Source organism: Myotis myotis, unplaced genomic scaffold, assembly GCF_014108235.1.
Source record: "Myotis myotis isolate mMyoMyo1 unplaced genomic scaffold, mMyoMyo1.p scaffold_m19_p_9, whole genome shotgun sequence".
Classification (NCBI taxonomy): Eukaryota; Metazoa; Chordata; class Mammalia; order Chiroptera; family Vespertilionidae; genus Myotis; species Myotis myotis.
Genome location: NW_023416401.1, coordinates 29,266,665 through 29,289,686, shown reverse-complemented (window position 1 = coordinate 29,289,686; position 23,022 = coordinate 29,266,665). Strand labels below are relative to the sequence as shown.

Genomic DNA, 23,022 nt, shown 5'->3' with positions numbered 1-23,022 from the left:
GCTAGCCCAGGGGCCTTCTTGGCAAAGGAAGTGAGCAAGGGATTTTTGTGCCCAAAGGGGACAGGGTGGGGAGCAGTGGTTAGGAGGTGGAATGGTGCCCAGGGAGGGGATATTGAATGATGCTGAACGCCCAGAAGTCATCATGTCATTGATGCAGCCTTGTTAGCCTTTGGGGGGCCCTTACTCCCCAGCGTGTGCATCATGACGCTGGTGACTGATCAGCAGAAGGGCCTTTGTCTGAGTGAACAGGGCAGTTCTTGGAATTGGGGGTCTCTGCTACCCTGTGCCCACTTGTGGCCATTAGGCCCATGCTCAGGGCTGTTGGTGAGGCAGGCTGTGGATGCCCCTGGTGCTGCTGGAGCAGCAGTCAGCCAGTTTCCTCGAGTGCCCATGACACCAGAAGCCCACGCTGGTTCTGAGTCCCAAGCAGTTCCTCCTGGTGGGTTTCTCCTCTCCATCTGACTCCTGAACACACATGAAAGTAATGAAGGCAGAGCCTTGCCCTGGTTTGTTGGACCCCCAAACATGTGTTCTCCCCGCTGGCCCACAGGGTGCCATGCTCAGGTCTGCTGGCTCCTTAGAGAAGGGATGCCATGATTAGTTCTGGGGAAAAGAGGCACCAAGATTCCAGGGAGAGAGGCACCAGTGAGGCCTGAGCAAGCTCTGAACTGGGTCTGGAATGATATGGAAGCTTAGGTTATAGGGAGAGGGACATGTTCAGACAGGGATCCCCAAAGCCACCTTGTCTCAGCTCTGTTGCACCAAGTGCCACCAGGAACCCCAGCCTCCCTCCCTCAGCTCCTCCCAGTTCACCGGCCCCTGCATGCCTTGATATTCCACAGGGACAGCCAGGTTGTTAGCGAGAGCCGTACTTCACAGCATGCTCCCCTGTTCTTCGTCAGCCTCCGGCAGGCAGTGCCCCATTGTGCAGATGAAGAAAGTAAGGGGCTAGGAGGTGAGCAGCATCCTTAGCAATGCATGCGAGGCTTCGGACTTGAGTGATGTTAAACCCCCAGAGCCAGCGGACTCCCTTAGACGGGTGAACAGGACTTATCTCAATCCCTGAAAGTTCACAGAACACAACAGATACCTTTTTTTGTGTGTGTGCATTTGAAGAGCAGCTGTTCCCAAGACTAAATGTTCTGAAAATCAGCAGTTTCTTAAGCAGGTTACCATGGACCAGGGCCGGGCAAGGCTGTGCTTGGATAGAATGCACCTACTTTCATGAATGGTTTGACCACAGGCCTAGCCCTGCCCTGCTCTGAGAAAGCCTTGTATTGTCGATCTGTGCTCTCCCTGTCAGACCTCATTCAGAGCTGTTTTGCAGGCAAATGGGTGAAATTTCTTCCAGTTGACATTTGCCTGCCATCCTGTCTCCTCATATTGTTCCTGATAAATCCCTGAGGACGGAGGCCTCTGCAGTCCCAGAGGTGGTGCTGGGGTGGAGGGGCTGGGTTTCGACATGGCCCAGTTTCTCCTGAGCTGGGAGCCCACTAAGTGTTTGGTGAGAGCTGCCCTCAGAACGCACAGTGGTCCTTGTCCAGGGACTTGCAACCAAATGAGGAGGGGACAGAGAGAGAGGGACGAGTTATGAAGAAACTGCTCTGCCTATTTATGATCCGAAACGTGAGAGCCATGCCTCTGCTGTAGGTGGAGAGGGCACGGCTCTCGGGGTCAGGGCTCTGCTTCTAGGATGACTCAGCTGCCCCACCTGGCTCAGGCCACTTGGACCCCACCTGACCTCCTCCAGGACACCTGTCCACATAGACCTGTAAGCCTTGGACACGCTTGCAGCTCAGAACAGCTGTCCCTACTGAGCCCGATGCTTCCCCAACCAAAGAGGCCTGCTGGGCCTGCCAGCAACCAGGCTGTAGCCAGGAACAGGCCCTCCTGGGAGTCATATGATAGTGGGGTGCTGCTTCAAGGCAGTACAAAGGAGGGTGCAATAAAACCTGTGCCCTCAGGCGCTTCTGCTTCAGGGGCAGTGCCCAGTGAGAAACAGCAGAGTAAGGCCGGTGTGAAGGACAGCAGAGATGCCAGCAGAGCGCCCACGGAAAGACATGGCCTCCCAGGCCGCACCCTGCATGGGCAGGTCTGTACTGGGAAAGGAGAGGCCCATGCCTCTGGAGAATGGAGAACCAGAGATTAAAACAAGGAGGGCAAGGCAGTGGGATGGAGGGCAGAAGCAAAGGTCTGACTTCATGTCATTCCTGAGAGAGAACATTGGAACAGTTGGGACTGAAGCAGCAAGCAGTCAGAGAACTGACCCGAGGCAGAATGCCCATTTAGAGCCTGGCTGTCCTCAAGTCCATTGTTTTTATTTTTAATATGTTTTTATTGATTTCAGAGAGAGGAAGGGAAAGATATAGAATCATCAGTGACGAGAGAGAATCATTGATCGGCTGCCTCCTGTAAGCCCCCTACTTGGGATTGAGCCCAAAACCAGGGCATGTGCCCTGACCCGGAATTGAACCATGAACTCCTGGGCCATACCAGCTGGGCCAAAAGTCCATATTTAAAATCCTGCAATTAGACACATCCATGTCAAAAAGTTTTCACATACAAGAATTGGAGGAATCAGGTGGTCACCCCACTGTACCCTAGTTGTTGGTTGTCCCTGTGACTCTGCCCAGTGAGAGGATTCCTGATCTGAGGAGTTCATCTGTCTCCATGTGCCGAGAAGAAACCCCATGTGCCTTCCTTCAATAAGAAATCTCTAAGACCTCGTTCGTGCTGTGTGGACATGAACAGAACCGTGTCCTCAAGGGCGAGAATGGAACCGCGTGTTGCTGGGGCAGAGCCTGGCCTCACAGCCTGCCGGGCTGTCCTGCTCCCTCCTTCCTGGAAATGGAAAGGTCGCTTCTTCCGCACACCCTTTACCTTCCAAGTCGCAAACCTTTGAGTTGGCATGGCATGGCTTCTGTAGTTTATAAATCGTCATTTTTATACAAGCTCTGGGCCTGAGTCTTATTAGTCTTAGCTAAACACAGTCACTTCACTCCCCTCGTTAGTGATGGGTTAGGGTGGGCTTTGACACAGTGGAGAAGGAGAAAGCTGATGTGTGTGAACAACAGACCTGAGATGACAGCTACCGGGCTGCTTTGGTGCAGGGGAAGGAGGGGCGATCTGGCTGGGGCAGCCTCATTGATGGTACAGCAGCACCAGAAGTGCCACCTCCAGATTCTTAGTGTGACCGTAAATCCTGGTGCCTTACTTCCTGAGCAGCTGAGTATTCTGTTCCTTTATGTTCGTAACTGTCTGAGTTATCTCAAAATAATAATGGTGTAGTAGATGAGTGGGTAAAAAGCTGTGGTACATTTACACAGGGGGATACTACTTAGCCATAAAAAAAAGAAGGAAATCTTGCCTTTTGTGACAGCATGGAGGGACCTGGAGAGTATTATGCTAAGTGAAATAAGCCAGTCAGAGAAAGACAAGTACCATATGAACTCACTTATATGTGGAATCTAATGAACAAAATAAAGAAACAAAATAGAAACAGACTCATAGATACAGAGAACAGACTAATGGATGTTAAAGGGCAGGGGGTGTTTGGGGAGGTGGGTGAAACAGGTGAAGGGATTAAGCAAAAACAAGCAAACAAACAAAAAACAACTTCATAGACATAGACAACAGTGAGGTGATTACCAGAGGGAAAGACGGGTGGGTGGAGGTAGGAGAGGGTGAAGGGCGGATAAATGGTGATAGAAAGAGACTTGCTTTTGGGTGGTGAACACACATTATACAGATGATGTATTATATAGACTTGTACACCTGAAACTGTATAAATTTATTAACCAATGTTACCCCTAGAAATTCAATAAAAATATTTTTTGTTTCCTATTTTAAAAAAGAAAAAATTAAGTTTGTGTAGGCTCTAAACCTCCTTTGAAAAATGAAGAAAGAAAAAAATAATAAAGTATCCCAAAATACTGTAGTGGTTATCTCTAGGAAGTGAGATTCTCAACAGTTTTCTTTTTTAGACAGTTCCATAGTATTCTAGTTTTCTCCACTGTGCATGCATTAGTTTTTAAATCAGAAAAACAACTTAGTGTGAGAAAGTAGCTATAATGTGTATAATTACATGGTCATAATCGGGCCAGAATTGCCCTGGGAGGCGGTGAGAGTGTCAGCACCACAGTCCTCTAGCTGGCTGCTCCTCTCCCCTGGGGCAAGAGCCCACTTCCCACAGCCCTAGACCCCCTGCGGCCCCCTGGTTCTCTCTGAGGAGTTACTGGAAGCAGAGGTGTGGAACCTGCTGCCAAGCCATGGTGGTGAGTGAGTGAACCCTCTCCCTCCCCTGTGGATGGAGCCCCAGGCCTGCCTGCTCTCTGTCCCACAGGCCCCGCAGGCTGGAGCCCGTGTGCTCAGAGCTGCAGGCTCAGATCCTTCACTGCTACCGCGACCACCTGCATGAGGTGCTCCTGTGCTCGGACCTGGTCAAAGCTTACCAGCACTGTGTGAGTGCCGCCCACAAGGTAAAGCCTGGGGCTTCTGGGCTCTGGGGGCGTGGGGGTGGGCACTGCAGAGCTGACAGCTGTCTGCATCTCTGTCTGCTGCATCAGGCATTCCAACCTCAAGGTCTCTGCCTTTCACACAGGGAGGGATTCATAAGCCTTAGATGCCCTCAGGCGCCTCCTGGTTTAGATGTCCTGCCCTGCTGTTCCCACAGGCCTCTTGGAAATCTAGACTAGGAAAAGGGCCCTGTGGGCATTGGGCCAAGTCCAGGGACAGCACTGGGTAAAGTCAGGGGGGCCAGTTAAGAGCATGTGTATGCCACCCATTTCTTACCTTTGAGCACTTGGGGTTGGGAGCACGGAGGAGGGCCTATGGCATAGGGTGGAGATCATGGAAAAGGTAGGTAAGCTCTGTGGAAGAAGAGCCTTGGGGTTCTGGAGGTGGAGGCGCGGGTGTGGCCTGCCTCAGAGGAAGAGCGGACTGAGAGTACCCCACTGCCCACCCCACTCCTGTGGTGGTCTGAAGGGGCATGCAGGACCCAGCCTTTGTGAGAGGGAAGGAATAACAGTGGGTCCAGGTCTCAGGGATCTGTGGCTGTCCTAGACATTTGAGGCAGGCAGCATCTCTCCTGAGACATGGTCCTAGGGCCTTGTCCTCCTGATTCTCCCAACCAGTTCCCTTCCCCTCCTCGCACCTCCCCAATTCCTGTCCCTCTTCTAGACCGTTCCATCCCCTTCCCAAGTGCACTGCTCCAGACTGGACCCGGCCCTTCCACACCCTGACATAGCTCCCCCACACACGTACCTAGGAACACTTCGGTTCAGAATCACCAGAGGGCTGGTGTGTTTGTTAAAAGAGCTGTGGGGTGGGGCCTTTTTCCTGTGGAAAAGCCTCTTTTGCCCAAGTAGGAGACAAGCTGCTGTGAGTTCTGGTGGTAGAAAGCCTAAGATCAGAAGTCAAGGGTTTCTCTGTGCTCAACAGCCTTACCTCACTAGAGCCCTTCTCACTTTTCTATCAGCCTGTTCCAGGCTCTACCCAGCTCATACCTGCCCAGTGTAGCTTTGAGACAAAGGGAACCCATCAGCAGGTCCGCACGGGATCAGGTGGGGGCCACGCCTGGATAGGTAGTCGTTTCCTCTCCCCTGTGGAGCATGGAAAGCTGTTTGCTCATCTTCAAGTTTAGCAGAAAAGACAGCCAACCATTGCTGCAGCCCTGTTGAGGGCAGGTGCCTGGAGCTGGGCGGCTTGCTAGACCACACTGGGGCCATGGAACCGAAGGAAGGCTCTCCCGTGCCCTCTGCATCTGCCGAGGTCTTTGTGAAAGTCTGCACAGAGTGCCTTTCCCCTGGCAGGCCCTTCCAAGCCCCTGCTCACCACATAACGAAGGTTATTTGTACCAAGGGAAAGACCTGGGACTGAGGCAGCTCCCCTGGCTTCCCAGCAGAGCCCTATCTCTGTCCTCCCTCTCTCATCCAGACCCTCCCCCCCTGCCCCCCACACCAAGGCCAAGGTATGATCACAAAGGAAGGCAGATTGCATTTAACCAGCATGCTCTCTGTAGCTCCAGCCTGCCCGAGAGAGACTGGGGCACTGCAAGGACTGGCTCCCTCTTTCCCACACCTGTGCCTCCCCTCCCCCCAGAAAAGCAAGTTCAACCTGACTCCAGAAGGGCCTCAGCACCAGACCCTCCAATTGTGCCCTGCATGGGAAAGGCAGCCGGTGCCAGAGAAACTCAAACTGCCCCCTGCCAGCCTCCACCGCAGAGGAGCCTGGCAGAGCTGGCAATGGAGTTCAAGGCTCTAATAGTGATTTGCTTCCAGAAGCGGCCAGGTGGCAGTGTCTCTGGCAGAGGGAGTAGGAACAGGACAGAGGCCCACCTTGCTGGGAGTTGTGCGGGAGGCACTTCTCAGAGCATGGGCAAGCTCCTGCCTGTGCAGCACCTGCCGAGCCTGGTGGCGGCAGCGCGTGTGTGGATGTGGACAGCAGGTGAAAGCCTGAGTCCAGGACATGCTCTCCGAGTGGTTTCATGTAGGCAGTTCTGAGAGAACAGAGGGGAGACCTGGTGGAGCTGAGGAGAACTGAGCTGAGGCCCGTCTGTCTTCAGGGCGGGAGGTCAGGTAAGTGGAGGGTCCATGTTAGCTGGTCCTTGCAGCACGTGCTGAGTGAGAACTGTGCGTGGAGGTGAAGAGGCCAGTTCTAGGCTGCAGAACCAGCTGGGCAGGACTGGTTCTGTTAAACGCCCTCTTGGAGCCTAGGCCTGGCGTGCGCAGGGTTCCTGGGAGAAGAGGGCCATGCCTGAACTCTGACCTGTTTTCCTTTGTAGGGGTGAGAAGCAGCCATCATTCCTGGCCCTGGCAGTGACTTGGAGCCCTGAAGAGAGACCAATTATGGGACCACAGCCTCCAGACCCCCTGACCACAGCCATCTTCTGCCAGGTGCCCATGATGCTTAAGAAATGAAGGATGTGCTACTGTCCGAAAACAAATAAAGCAGCTGTCTGTGTTTTCAGTCACTTCTACAGCTGGCAGACAGTCATTGGTGTCTCCTCTGTACAGCCCTGTTCTGGGCCCAGCAATGTAGGCTGACAAGACAGGCTGCACACCTCGAGGAGCACCCAGCTTAGCAGGGGAGACAGGTGGGACCCATAATTCTGCTGTGGCCACAGGGACAGGTAGGAGATTATATGAGAGAAATGGTTCTTTCTACGGACAGAGCCAGGACAACAGGCCAGCTTCCCGACAGAGGCTCTGCCTGAGCTCCATTTCTGAAGCTGATGGATGACTGCAGGGCAAGCCAGAGGAGGCTTAGAGTGGGATGCCAGATTCGGGCTCAGGGGAACTCAGACTGCGCACAGCTGGGTGTTTGCAGAGAGCAAAGTGGGGGCGGGGGGTAGATGCCAGGCCGAACTGCTGGGGGGTCTCTAGCAGGGAGCAGCACCGTTCAGTTCCTCCCTTTGAGTGATGCCACCCACACTCCCAGAAGAGGGGTTGGCCCAGTGGGGCAGGCCACCTGAAGTATGAGAAGCCAGAGAGAGGCTGGTGGGGTGAGCCAGGGGAGCTAAAATGACAGGACTCTGGTTTTGATCAAGGATGATTTCCAAATTTCTGGCTTGGGTGCTGTTGATTCTACAGACTGAAATGAGGGACATGGGGACTGAAGGGGGCAGATGACAGCTGGGTTTGAGATGTGCTGTACTCAAGTTGATGTCCAAACACTGGCCTGCTAGTCCTTGACCTTTGGCAGGGCCCTAGGCTGAGGCGCCTTGAGCATCCAGGGCTGCACTCTGTGAGGCAGAAAGAGGAATTTGGGGCAGGGCTTCTGCTCTGCTGACCACACTGCCGGTGACCTTGGATTTCCTGCTAAAGTTTGTTTGGAGAGCCCCGGGCCATCTGGAGCTAAGAGACTGCAATCTTAACTTAGGCTTTGCAGCCCAAACATCTCTGCTCACCCTTAGATGCTCATACACAAAGCTCCAGTGGGCAGTTGAGGCTTGGCAGTGTCCTGTTATCTGAGCAAGTCGCATGAAGCAGTTTTATTCAGCCAGGCTACATAGTGGCGGCCCCTCTAGAAGTTCTGGGTTCATTTACCAAACCACACAAAAGTGAGTGGTCAGGGCCTGAGCCCCTCCCAGCCGACTGCTGGCAGCCCAGGGAGGGGCTGGCCCTCTGCAAGGTCAGCCTGCTGGAGTCACAGGTCGCCTGGCTGGTTATCTTAAGTGACATCAGAGCAGCCATTCAGCCAAAAACTGCTGAGGCCCTTCTGAGACTCCCTTTGAAGCCTCTGGTGTCCAACTTCCAAATTTCACAGGAATAATTCCAGACTCCATCCTCCTACCCAGGAGTTGTTTGAGGGCAGCTGTGTGTACACCTGGGTCTGTGTGTACCTGTCCATCGGTGTGTGTGTGTGTGTGTGTATGCCTTTATGTGTGTGCACATGTGTATGTGTACACACGGCTATGTGCACAGTCCACACGCACCTGTTTATCTGTGCATATGTGTTTAGGTGCCTTTGTATGTGTGCACAGGCAGCCAGCCATGTTCACCACCTGCTAATGCTCCCAGCCTCTCTCTACTTGGATCTTAGCCCATTTCCTCTAGAGCAGTGGTTCTCAACCTTCTGGCCCTTTAAATACAGTTCCTCATGTTGTGACCCAACCATAAAATTATTTTCGTTGCTACTTCATAACTGTAATGTTGCCACTGTTATGAATTTTAATGTAAATATCTGATATGCAGGATGGTCTTAGGCAACCCCTGTGAAGGGGTTGTTTGACCGCCAAAGGGGTCGCGACCCACAGGTTGAGAACCGCTGCTCTAGAGCTAGAACTGAGCTTCCCTTGCCTGATGTCCACCTCTCCCCTACTGGGGACTTGAGGTATGTGTGTCCAGAGCCATCTGTATCATTGTGTTGGAGTGTCTGTGTGTGTTTGTGTGTGTGGCGGGGGGAGGGGTGCATGTGCTCAGGGTGCAGGCTTTGTGTGCATACGTGTATGTACCTATACATGACTCGCTTAGGTGTGGACCTATGTCTCCAGTCCCTCCACATGGCCAAACCTCACAGAAAGTCAGGCCTGAGAGAGCATTGTGTGGGGGAGGGGTGTGTTCAGCAGGGTGTGGACCTGGAGGCAGACATTCACATTCCTGGGCTCAAGTCCCAGCTGCATGACTACTGAAAGGGAGTGTTAATACCCATCCTGCCCGGTTGTGGGGGATTAAATATGATGATGCTGGCTGTGGCATATGGGATCCAACCAGGACACTAGAAAACACTGTAATTATTTAAACATAGGAAATTTAATGCAGGGAGCTGATCACAAAGGAGATGGAGGAGCTGAAACCCTAAATGGGATGGTGTTATAACCCAGGAATTAGTAACAGTGGGAAGATTCTGTCACCTCTGGTCTAGAGGGACAAAGGGAAGAGGCAGGATGCCCAGTAGAAGCTGGCACCCCAGGGGTTGGGGCCACCAAGGGGACACAGCTGCTGCAAGAGGTGCTGCCTATGGTCTCTCCCCTCCTCCCACTCTCCAGCCTCCATTCATTTGTGCCTGTCCTTGGCTGAACCTAGCAGAAATTGGAGGGCAAGGCAGCCCCGGAGCTGCCCCTTGCATGGAGGAGTGGCGCAAGGCCCAGGACCACATGCAGATCAGCAGGAAGCACATCAGCATGACCTTTGGGCTGTACTGAGCGGGCATGTGTGCCTATGCTTGGGTAGGTGTGAGTAGCGGGTGCCAGTGGCAGCATGTACACACACCTGTGTGCATTTTCAGCTTGTATTGGCACATGGTGGCCAACTATCAATCAGCCCCAGCAGACACTTATCTACGTGCCAGGCACTCTCCCACACCTGTCTCCCACGGGCCTGCAGAATAGTGACGCAGTTACTGCCACACTTTACAGATCTCAGTGCTGGTGCTGCGCCTCCTTTTGGAAGCAGGGTCCCTGGTTATGTGCTGGGCCAGGCTCCCAGGACCCAGCTGACGGGCTCCCCTCGCTGGGCTCCCCAAATGGGGAGTGTGGCCCCTGGCAGAAGAAATGGCCAGAGTTCATTCCTTCCAATGTCATTATTGAGCTGAGGAGGCCCAGCAGTGCCAGGGCAGGATCTGAGCCCTGGGACAGGCCCTCCTTTGAGGTCCCGATTCCTTCCCATTGGGAGGAATCTCACCTACCCATCTCACCTACCCATGACCGCTGCTGTCCCTCCCTAATGCGGGCACAGCCTCGACATTTCAAGTCTTTGCAGGTGGCTGGAATGGGGGGTGAGAGCAGGGCGTGGAGGGTATGTCCGATGTGCACTGGGCACAGGAGGGAGCAGTGTCACTGCAGATATGGAGAGGGCCCTGCCCTGTGGCGCTGCCAGAGGAGGTGACTCGTGGCCTCTTAGGAGGACACATTTGGTTAAATGCAGCAAAAGCCTTTTGAAGTGCACAAACTCACACAAAAACAAAACAACACCACCCCTCCCCCCCCACCGCCAATGCTATCTGTAGTTGCTTATAAAAGACATCACCTCAATGCCAAGGGCATGGGTTGGTTGAGAACAGAAAAATTGAAAAAGATACACCTGCAAACTGAGGAAGCTGGAATGGTCATGTTCCTATCAGACAAGGTGGACATCAAGACAAGGAGTGCTGTGAGCAACAGAGGGCCCAAACAGTCACAGGGACAGCTGGCAGGGAGACTTAAACCAACTGTGTGTGCCCCTGGTGCAAGAGTGAGATACTCAGAGCAAGACTGACAGGGCAGAAAGGAGCTTTGAGAACATGCACCCCTCCGCCTAGCCAAGGCCGACTGCTGGCTCGTAGGAAATCAGTGCACAGGTCCTGTGTCCTGGGCTATTGGCCCTGCCCCTGCTCGGCCTCTGCTGTGCCCGCCAGGCATCATGAGTTGGGGTGTCGGAGCGGCGCAGTTGCTGAGCCTCAGCCTGTTTCCTCATGTCTACAAGGGAGAGAGTCACAGGTGCCATCTCCTAGGGCTGTGGTCGGCAAACTGCTGCTCGGTAAATCACGGCTCGCGAGCCACATGCGGCTCTTGGCCCCTTGAGTGTGGCTCTTCCACAAAATACCGACTTCTGCGCATGGGCCACAAAGTTTCAATCTCACTGTACGTGCGTGCCCGCACGTGGTATTTTGTGGAAGAGCCACACTCAAGGGGCCAAAGAGCCGCATGTGGCTCACGAGCCGCAGTTTGCCGAGCCGCAGTTTGCCGACCACGGTCCTAGGGAGTGGTGAGGGCAGGTGTCCCTGGTTCAGTGCTCATTAGGGTGATGGCAGGAGGCCTGCCACTCACATCCCCTTCAGGACTGGGCTAGACAGCCCTTGACCCTGAGTTCTTTCTCTCTGGAAAGTGCCTTTGATCAGGAGCCACTTCACCAACGCCACACTCCAGGGGCAGGGGCTACATTCGATTATTGCCAGGGTGTCCAGGCCAGAAAGCTGAGCAGGGCCTCAGGGAGACTGCTTGGAAGCTCAGCTTGTCCCCTTGCTCTCTGCTCCCTCCCCTTACAAGTGAGTGTTGACCTCAAGGGCACCCTTAATACATGTCCTGCAGGCTCATCTCTGCCTCAGAATCGGCTTCTCTGTTACTGTTACTATGTCCTAGTGACTGTGAAGACCAGGGCAACACCTGATCCACGCTCACTGGGCTTCTAGTCTAGCAGGAGAGCCGACATTGGAGCTCAGTTGTGAGCAGGCCCCTACGGAGAGGCCCCAGGAGCTCTGGCCCAGGGTGCCCAGGCTGTGGGGTCAGGGAGGGCTTCTCTGAGTTGAGGCTTATTCTGGGATCTGAGACTGAATCAGAGTTGGCCAGGTAAAGTGACTGCTTTATTTATCACAGTGTTTATTACAAGGGCAAAGTACTAGAAACAGCCTATATGTCCAACAATAGGGGATACATTAAACAAAATGTGGGCCATAAGATAGCTCTGCAGCCACATGAACAGTGACATGGAGTTAGTTATTAACATGGAATTCCATATGCTCTATTTTAAGAAAATAAGTAGTATATTCTGTCTGACCCATTCTTTGGATGAAAACATATCACCTAGACATATGCAAAAATACACATACACACAAAGAAAAAGGCCAGAAGGTTATACACCTAAACATTATAGTGCTTTTCCCTAGAGCAGCGGTTCTCAACCTGTGGGTCACGACCCCTTTGGGGGTCGAATGACCCTTTCACAGGGGTCGCCTAAGACCATCGGAAAACACATATATAATTACATATTGTTTTTGTGATTAATCACTATGCTTTAATTATGTTCAGTTTGTAACAATGAAATTGGGGGTCACCACAACGAGAGGAACTGTATTAAAAGGTCGCGGCACTAGGAAGGTTGAGAACCACTGCTCTAGGGACAGGATTATGGCTCTGTTTTGTTATGTGTGTGTGTACGCACACACAAACACACACACAGACACACACACACTTAACTATATTTTCTGTTGTTTAAAATTGACATGGACATTTTTATAAAATAGCCCCCAGGCTCAACTTTTCCTGAATGCCCTTGGTGGGTGCAGTCCTCCATGCCTGGGCCCCGGTCAAGGATGCCCAGGGTCCTGTCTTCACTAGGGCCACCTGGCCCAGTGTCTGGATCTCCTTGAATAAGGAGCTTTTCCACCCACTAAACGGTCAGTGAAGTTAGGAGAGGAACAAGGCAGGGTCCAAAGTGCGCCAGGAGAGAGGCCCCCAGGGATCACCTTAGTCATTCCTCTTTTGCACAACAGGCATTGGCATTGAATACTTGCCATGTGCAGTCATGGTTCTAGTGCTGGAGGTGCAGCATTGAGCAGAACAGAGCTGTCCCCAGGTTCTTAGAGATCCGCAGGGGAGACAGACAAGATAAAATCAATGCTCCAAGATGTTTTGCAATGGGGGAACATTGGGGGCCCAGGAGTGTCAGAGGTGGAGGTTGCCATGTCCAGTGAGGACAGGACACCTATACCCCCACTCCCTGGGGGTTCCCACTCCCAGACAAGGCAGCTGCCAGCCTCTTTGTGGCCCTGGAACCAGCACAACCAAACCCAGGTTGCTCTTAAGGAAAAACACTTCCACTTCATACCTGATAACCTGCCTCATTAAATTTAATGGGCCAGTTATTCCCGTTAAATAAACATCAACTAATTATAAAAAACACATTTGCTGAAGTTTGACTACGGAATGAAGAAACCAATTACATGGTTATTCAGCCTCAAAACACATACAGCAATGAAGGGTGCAGACCACATCAGGGGCAGGGGGGCTGGTGGAGCACCTGGAATTCAGAGTCCCCATCTCTCCCCACTTCCTGTCCAGAGCTCAGTGGGCCTAAGGAAAGTCAGCATCTCGGAGAGCTGGGCAGACTGCAATCCAGACAGGCTGACTCCGGCCCTGTCTCAGTCAGGACCCTTTTAGCGCAGGTGACAGAACCCTACAAATGGACTTAAGCAAAAAGAGTGTGTTGGCTCATGTGATTGAAAAGTCAAGAAGGAAGCCTCAGCATGGGTGGATCTGAGAACTTAAACAGTGATTGGGACCTGGTCTTTCTCCTCCTGTCTCTTCACTCTGTCCTCTCTATGGTCTTCATTCTTGGGCTCCATGAAGTGCCCCAATGATTCATGCCTTGTAGAGTTTCTCTTTCCCTCTAGCTCCAGCTTGGGTTTAAAGGCAGGTAATAAATCGCTCTAGAGCTGACAAAGTGATATCAGGAACCTCTCAGGGGAGGCCAATAAACATACAAAAAAAAATGTTTCACATCCTTACGACTCATCAGGGAAATGCAAAATAAAGCCATAAAGAAATACTTCTATACACCCATCCACTGGCTGAACTTCCAAGGACAGACAACACCAGGTGCTGGTGAGCATGAGCAACATGCGGGCCCTCATACACTGCTGCTAGGAGTGCAGAATAATTTCACTACTTTGAAAAATGCTTTGGTAGTTTCCTATAAAGTTAAACATCCACCTACACTCCAATGCAACAGGTTTACTCCTGTGTTGATACCTAAGAGAATGAACATGTGCAGTGTCCAAATGGTACATACAGAAATGTTCATATCTATATATATAAAAACCTAGGTGACCGTTTGACCATCCGACCAGTAGCTATGATGTGCACTGACCACCAGGGGGCAGATGCTCAATGCAGGAGCTGCTGAGCTGCGGTGACTTGGCAGCTGTGCTTCTTGGGTGATGCACCGAGAACCAGAAAGGAGGGAGCCTGATTCCAGGGTGTGTCACCTGAGAACCACTCTCTTGCAATACATGTCCTGCAGGCTCACCTGAGATAGGGGATGGGGTGGTGGGGGGGGCGGGTGTGTGTGTCAGAGAGCCGGTTTCAGCCCGATCTCCACAGGCCAAGCCAAGGGACCCCACCAGTGCACAAATCTGTGCACCAGGCCTCTAGTGGCTTTATACAACCTAAGTGTCCACAGACAGTAGAATGGGTAGGTTGTTGTTTATTCGTACAACAAAATACTACCTAGCAATGAAAAGAACAAACTAGAGCTCCCATAATGACAAAGATGACTCTCATATCTCATGGAGCAAGGAAAGCCAGATAGAGAGGAGTCCACGCTTCCCAGCTTCCTAATAAATGACCACAAACCAGCTGCTTACACCCACATGGTCCCGGGTCAGCCCTGCTCGGGGCTCACAAGGAAATAGCCGAGGCGTAGTCAGACTGGGCTCCTCTCCCAAGCTCCCCTGGCTGCAGGCAGAGCTTCTTCCCTTTGGCGGTTGCACAAAGGCTACCCCAGCCCCCCGCCACATGACTCGCAGGCCCTCTCTCAACAGGGCATGGACTACTTCAAAGCCAGTGAAGGCGTCTCTCATGTGACCATGAGAGAGAGGTCCCTGACCTTTGCCCAGGCCTATTGGTTAGAATTGAGTCACGCACTTTGGGGGAGAGTTGCACAAAAGTGTGACTCCCTGGAGGACAGGCCTGCGGGAGTCCATTTCTACCAAGTTTAAGAATGAGAGGGCAGTATCTTGAGGTAGCTCTTGTGGGATGATCTCCAAAAATCTGTGACAGAAAAGGAAAAAAAAAATAAAAATGAAGGAGCAGGGTATGCAGTTTGTATCTTTGGAGAAAACAAAGGCAAGAATATCCATGGAATGCCCTGCGGGTGGCTCCGTTGGTTGAAGCGTCATCCTGTACACCAACAGGTTTTGGGTTCGATTCCCAGTCAGGGCACATATCCAGGTTTTGAGTTCGATCCCTGGCCAGGGCATGTATGAGAGGCAACCGACCAATGTTTCTCTCTTTCTCTGTTTTCTCTCTCTGTCTCTCCTCCCCGCCCCCCCCCCCCCTCTCTAATCAATAAGCGTACCCTTGGGTGAGGATTAGAAAACGAAAGAATATCTGTAGGTGTCTGCATTTGCATGTAGCTGAGTACCGTCTCTGAGCGGAGGGTCCAGCAGGAGACTGAGTTCTCATTGTGTACCCTTTTGTACACTACTTGGATATTTGTTTATCATGAGCATATATTTTAATAATTAAAAGGCCTGTTTTTATTGTTAATAAAAAAAAAAAAAGGTCAGACCTCTTGGGTGGTAAAGGGGTCTGGAGACTGCAGCAGCTGCAACACCAGTGGGGTTGTCTCCACCTAACCCCCACCTTGCCGTGGAGAGGTGAGGGCTCCATTACCTGAATTGTGGTGGTCAGACTCAAGGACTACAGCATGCTCAGCGTGACCCTGGGCTATGTCACCTTCTTCTCTTTTAAAAAATATTTTTATTCATTTCAGAGAGGAAGGGAGAGGGATAGAGAGATAGAAACATCAATGATGAGAGAGAATCATTGATGGGCTGCCTCCTGCACGCTCCACACCAGGGATCAAGCCCGCAACCCAGGCATATGCCCTGACCAGGAATCGAACCGTGACCTCCTGGTTAATAGGTTGGTGCTCAACCACTGAGCCACGCCGCCCCAGCCACCTGACTTCTTCATGCCTGATCCCAATCGGTCTAGAAAGCCACCAGGATCTTCACCAGCAGGTAGAGAGAGAATAATTGAGAATGCACACAGGGGAAGGTGGAGCCGAGAAATGGGTGCCTCATGACATCATTGGGCCCTTAAGCAAGACCTCCCTGGACTTTTCAGAGAAGCAAGTCAGTGAATGTCCCTTTGGGTGAAGCAAAGTTGGGTTTTTGTTGAGCCTGGTTCTATTCATTGTTCATGTCCCGTCCACTAGGATTGGCTGTTAAATATTTTGCATGTCACCCCTGGTGTTTGTCCTTGCCTGCACTAGAGGGGTTTCCAGTGAGTGGGACTTGAGCCAGGTGACATGTGTTCAGGTCCCAGCCTCTCACTGGCCTTGCTCTGCTGCCCCCTCTTCCTGTGGGGCCGGGGCCTGTGCCCTCAGGGCTGATGCCCAGGATGACCAGCTGCATAGCTGGCTGTGGCCTTACCCATCAAAGAAACAGGAGAGAAGGGCTGGTCTCATCCACTCCCCACACATTCCTTGTCAGGGACCCCATGACACCTCTGCTTCTGACCTGCTGGAGACACAGGCCCAGAAATGGGGACATCAGGGCCCATGAGCCCAGGGCTGCTGCTGACCAGGCAAGTGAGTGGGTGCTTCGGGACAGTCTTCCCTGAAAAGGAGGGGCCTGTGCTGGGGCTGGTCAGGAGAGATCAGCAGGGTGACTTCCTGGGGACAGAGGAAAGTAACATCACATGCAAAGCTCATGGTAAAGAAGGGAAATCACAGAGATCCTTATGAGGAAGCATGGAGAAGGCATGACGAGGGAGTGGAGGGGGTCACTGGCAAAGCCAGGGCTGCTGCAGAGGCCTGGCTGGTGGTGGTCAAACTCGGGGACTTCAGCATATCCCCTGGGCTCCGTCACTTACTTCTTCATGCCTCAGTTTCCTTATCGGTAAAAAGGGGACAGGCGTCGCCCCTCTCTGCCCTGTGATAATGAGCCGAATGAGGTGCCTCAGGGAGAGCTCTCTGCCTGGGGGATGCCCCGTGTTTTCTCTGGTCCTCACAGGGACCCCAGAGCAGGTGCTATTTGCCGCAGGATTCAGAAAAGGCGCTAAGGGTGGAGGTATGACTAGAGCGGAGCCCAGAGGGACTGGGCCTGTGTTTCTGCCTCGGAACCCAGGGAGGGTTTTCCCAGGAGGGGTGTCACAGAAGGGGACACAGAAATTCCAATTTCCTTTTTCATCTCCACTCCCACCCTTAAACCCACCCACATCCATATGCAGGCAATGCACAGTCACAGTCACAGTGCGCATGGGCTGAGCACAGCCAGGAGGCTCTGAAAGCTCAGTGGGAATGGCTGGGAGAGGGCGTGTCCCAGTCCAGGCCTCAGATACTGTGGGACAGAGACAAGCTTTCCCTGTTGTACCCTCAGAATTCCCCACCAAAACCATGAGAGAGAATAAATGGTTGCTGGTTTTTGTTTCTTTTTTCTTTTTTTTAAGATTTTATTGATTTTTTTTTTTAAGAGAGAAGAAGGGAGGAGAGAGAGAGAGAGAGAGAGAGAGAGAGAGAGAGAGAGAGAGAGAGAGAGAAACATCGATATGAAAGCAAAACATTGATCTATCGGCTGCCCCCTCACCCCCCTTCCCCCAGGGATAGAGCCCACAGCCCAGCATATGCCCTGACCAGGAATCAAACCATGGTCAGTGCATGGGACAACATCCAGCCAACTGAGTCACACCAGCCAGGGCTATGGTTGCAGTTTTAAGCCATTACATGTTGGGGTGATTTGTTATGCAGCAATAGGTAGCAAACACTTCCCACAACCCTTATAGACTGTCTACCTTGGACAGCTTTAGAGCAGAAGTCCATCATAATGTAGAAAGATGAGGTCACTGTCTTCATGGGGTGTGCATTCCAGGGGTTATGGATAATAAACAGCTTAGAAAGTATCAGGGGAGGGGCATGAAGGGGGCCTGATTTATGGGGAGTGGGGGGATGGGGCATCCCAGGTTTCTAGTGGTGGCCTCTGCTGCTTGGATGTTTTACTGGTCGGTGAGCTCTGTGGGGGCCCCAGGCAGAACTATCCTATCCAACCAGCCCAGTCACGGAGGGCAAGGGAATAAGGAGGCAAGCTCTGCTTCGAGAGGTAGTACCAGCAACAGAGCTGGGCCTGCTGCAAAAGCAGCAACCACGATATTTTTAAACTTTTTATTTTGAAATAAGTGTAATCTATACTTATTTATAATAATGATAATAGCTTCACAGGAAGTTAAAGAGACAGTACAGAGAGGTCCCACATATCTTCCTCTAACCTCCCCCAATGGTTATGTCTTATGTAACCATAGTGCATCATGGACAACAGGACACTGACATTGATACAATGTATGTGTCTAGCTTTGTGTCCTTTATCACACATAGGTTTGGGTGACCATCCTATGGTCAAGCTAGAATGCTCCCTCCCTCATGCTACCATTTAGCATCACACTCCCTTCCCCCCACCATTCCTCACCCCTGGCAAACTCTAATCCATTCTTCATCTCTGCAATTTTTTTCATTTGGAAAAATGTTATATAGTCATACTATTTGCATTTTCTGTGATTATTGATACATTAGAGCAGCCGTGGGCAAACTACAGCCCGCGGGCCGAATCCGGCCCGTTTGAAATGAATAAAACTAAAAAAAAAAAGACCATACCCTTTTATGTAATGATGTTTACTTTGAATTTATATTAGTTCACACAAACACTCCATCCATGCTTTTGTTCCGGCCCTCCGGTCCAGTTTAAGAACCCATTGTGGCCCTCGAGTCAAAAAGTTTGCCCACCCCTGCATTAGGGCCTTCTTTATTTTTTGTTTTATTGGTTCCTTTTTTTTCTTTCTGTTTCTTTTTCCTGACTTCCTGTGAGTTACTTGAGTACATTTTACAATTCCATTTTGGTTTACCTACAGTGTTTTGAGAGTATCTGTTGGCATAGATTCATAAAGTTGCTCTACGGATTCCAGTCTACATGTGTACTTACCACAGTCTACTGTTTTTAACAGTTTCAGTGATGTGTGGAAATCTTAACTCTACATTTCTTTATCCTCCCCCATGTATAATATGATTATCTGAGATGTTGCCTCTAACTACACTGAGACATGAGGCAGTGGTATAATTTTTGCTTCAACCATCCAGTGTAAATTCAAAAGCTTTAGAGCAGAAGTCCATTGTTCTTTCTTTCTTCCTGGTGTCCCAACATCCCTTCTTTTATCATCTATTTTTTCTGTTTAGAGAACTTTTTTTTTAGCCATCCTGTCAGGGTAGTTCTGCTGGTGACAAATTCTCTTTTCCTTCATATGAGAATGCCTTGACTTCCCTCATTCCCTGAGTGGAATTTTCCCTAGTTATAGAATTCATGAGTGACCATTCTTTTCTTTCAGCAGTTAATAATGTCATTCCACTTCCGGCAACCATGGTTTCTGACCAGAAGTCCACATTATTCAAACTGTTTTCCTTTCCCTCACAGGTAAGAACTGCTCCTCTGTTGCTGCTTTCAAGGTGTTTTTATCTTTAGTTTGGGGAAGTTTGATGATGATGTGCCTTAGCACAGATTTCTTTGGGCTTACACCTTTTGTGGTTCATTAGGCTCCTTGAATCTATAGATTTATGTCTTTTGCCAAATTTAGGAACTTTTCAACCATTATTTCTTAGACTACCCTCTTATCTCTTTTCCTTCTCTGTCAATGGCAGAAATGTTAGACCTTCTGTTATCTCCGACAAGCTCCTGACACTCCTTTGCTTTTTCTTCTCAGTCTATGTTCTGTTTTTCAGACTGGGTAATGACTATTATTCTACCTTCACGGTTTCTTTCCTTTCTCCTCTGTTCTGCTGTGGAGCCATCTATTGAGCTTATTCTGCTTCTTAATTTAAAAAATTCTAAAATATCTATTTGATTCTTCTTTATACTTTGATCTTCTTGCTAAGACTTTTTACATTTCCATTTGTTTCAAGCACATTCATAATTGCTCATCAGAGCATTTTCTAATGATGGCTACTATAAAATCCTTGTCAGAAATTTCCAACATCTTTGTCACCTTAGTGCTGGCGTCTGTTGACTGTATTTTCAAACAAGCCCAGCTTTCCCTGGTGCTTGCTGTGATGAGTGGCTTTTGATTGGGTCCTGCACATTTGAGGTGCTGAGACTGTGGGTTGCATTTCCATCTTTGGTTTCACAGCTTGACTCCTCAGACCCCATGTGGGTAGACAAAGTGGGCACTGCCCATAACTTTTGGGGGTGGCAGGTTCAGCTTCACCACTTCAGCCCGGGGGATTTTAACACAATGGGAAAACCTCGGCTGCTTCCTTGATTCCTGGGGGTTTGATTCTTGGGGCTGTGGGGTGCAAGGGCAGGGGGTGTATTTTCCAGAGGCCACAGCCCCAGAGAGGACTCCCATCCTTGGGAACATCATCTGGACCAAACCAGAGATTGCAAACTGGAGACCGTGTGGCTGGGCTCTTCTCACTGGTGTGTCTTGTTTACTCATAACTTGACCCAGGGTATGTCCATGCTTTCCGCAGTTACCCTCCAGCTCACTGCCCACTCCAGCCCTCGTCAGCTCCTCGATTCAACCTGCTTTACTCTTTACATCCATCACCCATCTGGCCCCCAAAGTCATCCGAGTTTGCAGTCCAAGGGCAAGGCAGTGCTGAGCCCCTCCAATGGTCTTGGGAAGTGTCTGTGGAGTGGTGGGTGGGGAAACCTGCTACCATGTATTCTGTGTACTGTAGTGCTGACAGAAGCCTGGCTGCATCCCCAAGGCCAGGGGAGAGCTGGTGACAGACCTGAGCCCAGGCTGGTCAAAGCGGGCACAGAGAGGGACAGGAAGCCTGAGGAGGGCCCGTGGGTGGAAGGGGCTGTGGTCAGGGAGGCTTTCTAGAGGAGGGGGAGTGAGGAGCATGGGCCTTGAAAGATGGAAGGTAGAGATAGGGTTACTCCTAGACAGGGCACGGCATGTGGAAAGGCCTTATGTGTGAAGGCATCTTTGGAGCAAGAATCTCAGCATGGTGTTTTGGGGGACCCAAGATGGCACAGTAGGTATAAGTTATACTCACCTCCTCCTAGGACCAAACAGGATTTACAACTAAAGTATATAACAAACAACCTGAATACCCAAATGAAGACTAGCTGAACAGAAGTCTCTAACCAAGGATTTACAGAAGACGCCATATCAAGATTCGTAGGAAGGGTGGAGATGTGAAGTGTTGGTGCTGGACCGCATTTGGCAGTTGCAAATCCAGAGTGGCATCTCAGCTACAGTGGTCCACCTGAGGAGTGTGGGGTCTCAATGCCACCTGGGCACCAGGGCAGGGAAGAGGAGCCCACATGACATCTGGCTGTGAAAATCAGTGGGCATTCTGTCTACCAGGGAGAGACAGGAGTCTGCTAGAAACCCAGGTGCCCTCTTAAAGGGCCAGTACACAAAATCTTGTTTGTGGTCACTCACCCTGGGCTCCAGTAGAGGGAAGGCAGCTTAGAGGGTTGTGTGAGTTTGGGGACCAGGTTAAAGGGACAGCTGCCCAGTTCCTGTACTGAGGCCCTCATCCATGCTGCCCATAGATGCTATTTTTCCAGTCAAGCACTCCCCTCCATATAATATCAGCCTAAGGAAATGCTAGCCCCAGGCTCCCAACTCCCTGTGGCCCTGAAGAGGTGTTTCTGGATGCCACTAGCCTGGGACCAGCAGTTCCAGTTTTCCTGGAAGGCTCTTGGGAAGACCCAGGTATCAGAGAGGAACAAAAAAAGACTGAGTTCTGTGGCTCTAGGGCAAGGGCCATTTTTCCCCTCTTGCTGATCAGTGCCACCCCTTGGCAGGAGATCCACTGGCCCCATCCTTCCAACTTCCTAAAGCCCCATTGTGTGGTGCTCTAGTCCCATGAAGGAGTCAGCTGGCTGCTAGCAGCCTGGGCTCAGTGTAGACTTTCTTGGAAGGCTCTTGAGGAGGTCTGGGCAGACTCGGGAGAGTAGAGACTCAGTTTTGTGGCTCTAGAGCAAGGGCCATTTTTCCCTCGCACACTGGCACCACCATTCCTGTGTCCTCCCTCCACATGGCCAAATCTTGGTCTGCTTTAGCCTTGGACAGCTCTCTGAGAACCAGCCCCATCACAAAGGTCCTCAGTCCCCAAGTGGGTGTTGGCTGACTTTTGCTGAATGGCCTCAGACCAATTACAACTAATTAAATTGAAGTAATAAAAAAACAACTACTGTCAACGAACAAAAGCTCTAGACCAGATGGCTTCACAGGTGAGTTTTACCAAACATTCAAAGAAGAACTAACACCCATCCTTTTAAAACTATTGCAAAAAAATTCAACAGGAATGAAGACTCCTAAATTCATTTTATGAGGCCAGCATTTTCCTAAATCCAAAACCAGATAAAGATACTACAAAGAAAGAAAACTATAGGCCAATATCCCTGCTGAGTTTAGATGCAAAAATCTTTAACAAAATATTAGCAAACTAAATTCAATAATACATAAAAAGATCATACACCATGATCAATTTGGATTTATTCCTGGGCTGCAAGGTTGGTACAATATCCATAAATCAATGAACATATATCACATAAACAAAATGAAGGATAAAAGTCATACGATAATATCAACAGATGCAGCAAAAGCATTTGACAAAATCCAGCACCTATTTATAATAAAGACTCAGCAAAGTGGTACTGGAGGGAAGATACTTCAACATAATTAAGGCCATATATGACCAATGCACAGCTAGGGATATTGGGGAACATATTCAATGGGGAACATCTGAAAGCATTTCAAAAACAAGACAGATATGTCCAGATTTCACCACACTTATTCAACACTAGAGTCCCTGTGAATTCGTGCGTGGGTGGGGTCCCTTGGCCTGGCTGGTGATCGGGGCTAATTGGGGGGACCAGCCAGCTGGGGGGAGGGACCGTGGGAGGTTGGCCGGCCATGTGAGGTTGGCTGCGGGAGCGCACTGACCACTAGGGGACAGCTCCTGCATTGAGCGTCTGCCGCCTCGTGGTCAGTGCATGTCATAGCAACCGGTTGACCGGTCATTTGGTCATTAGGTCATTCGGTCACTTAGGCTTATAGATAGATAGATAGATAGATAGATAGATAGATAGATAGATAGA

At 50.7% G+C, this 23,022-nt stretch overlaps 1 protein-coding gene across 1 annotated transcript in view; it reads left to right on the top strand.

Moving 5' to 3' along the window:
* The window catches only part of CHCHD6 (coiled-coil-helix-coiled-coil-helix domain containing 6), a 229,032-nt gene extending 222,047 nt beyond the window's left edge, over positions 1 to 6,985 (top strand). The window contains exons 7-8 of the mRNA XM_036323111.1: positions 4,343 to 4,478; positions 6,782 to 6,985. Coding sequence (XP_036179004.1) covers positions 4,343 to 4,478; positions 6,782 to 6,787 — 142 coding nt within the window. The 3' untranslated portion in view covers positions 6,788 to 6,985. The remainder of the gene's footprint in view (positions 1 to 4,342; positions 4,479 to 6,781) is intronic.
* Positions 6,986 to 23,022: the final 16,037 nt, after the last annotated feature.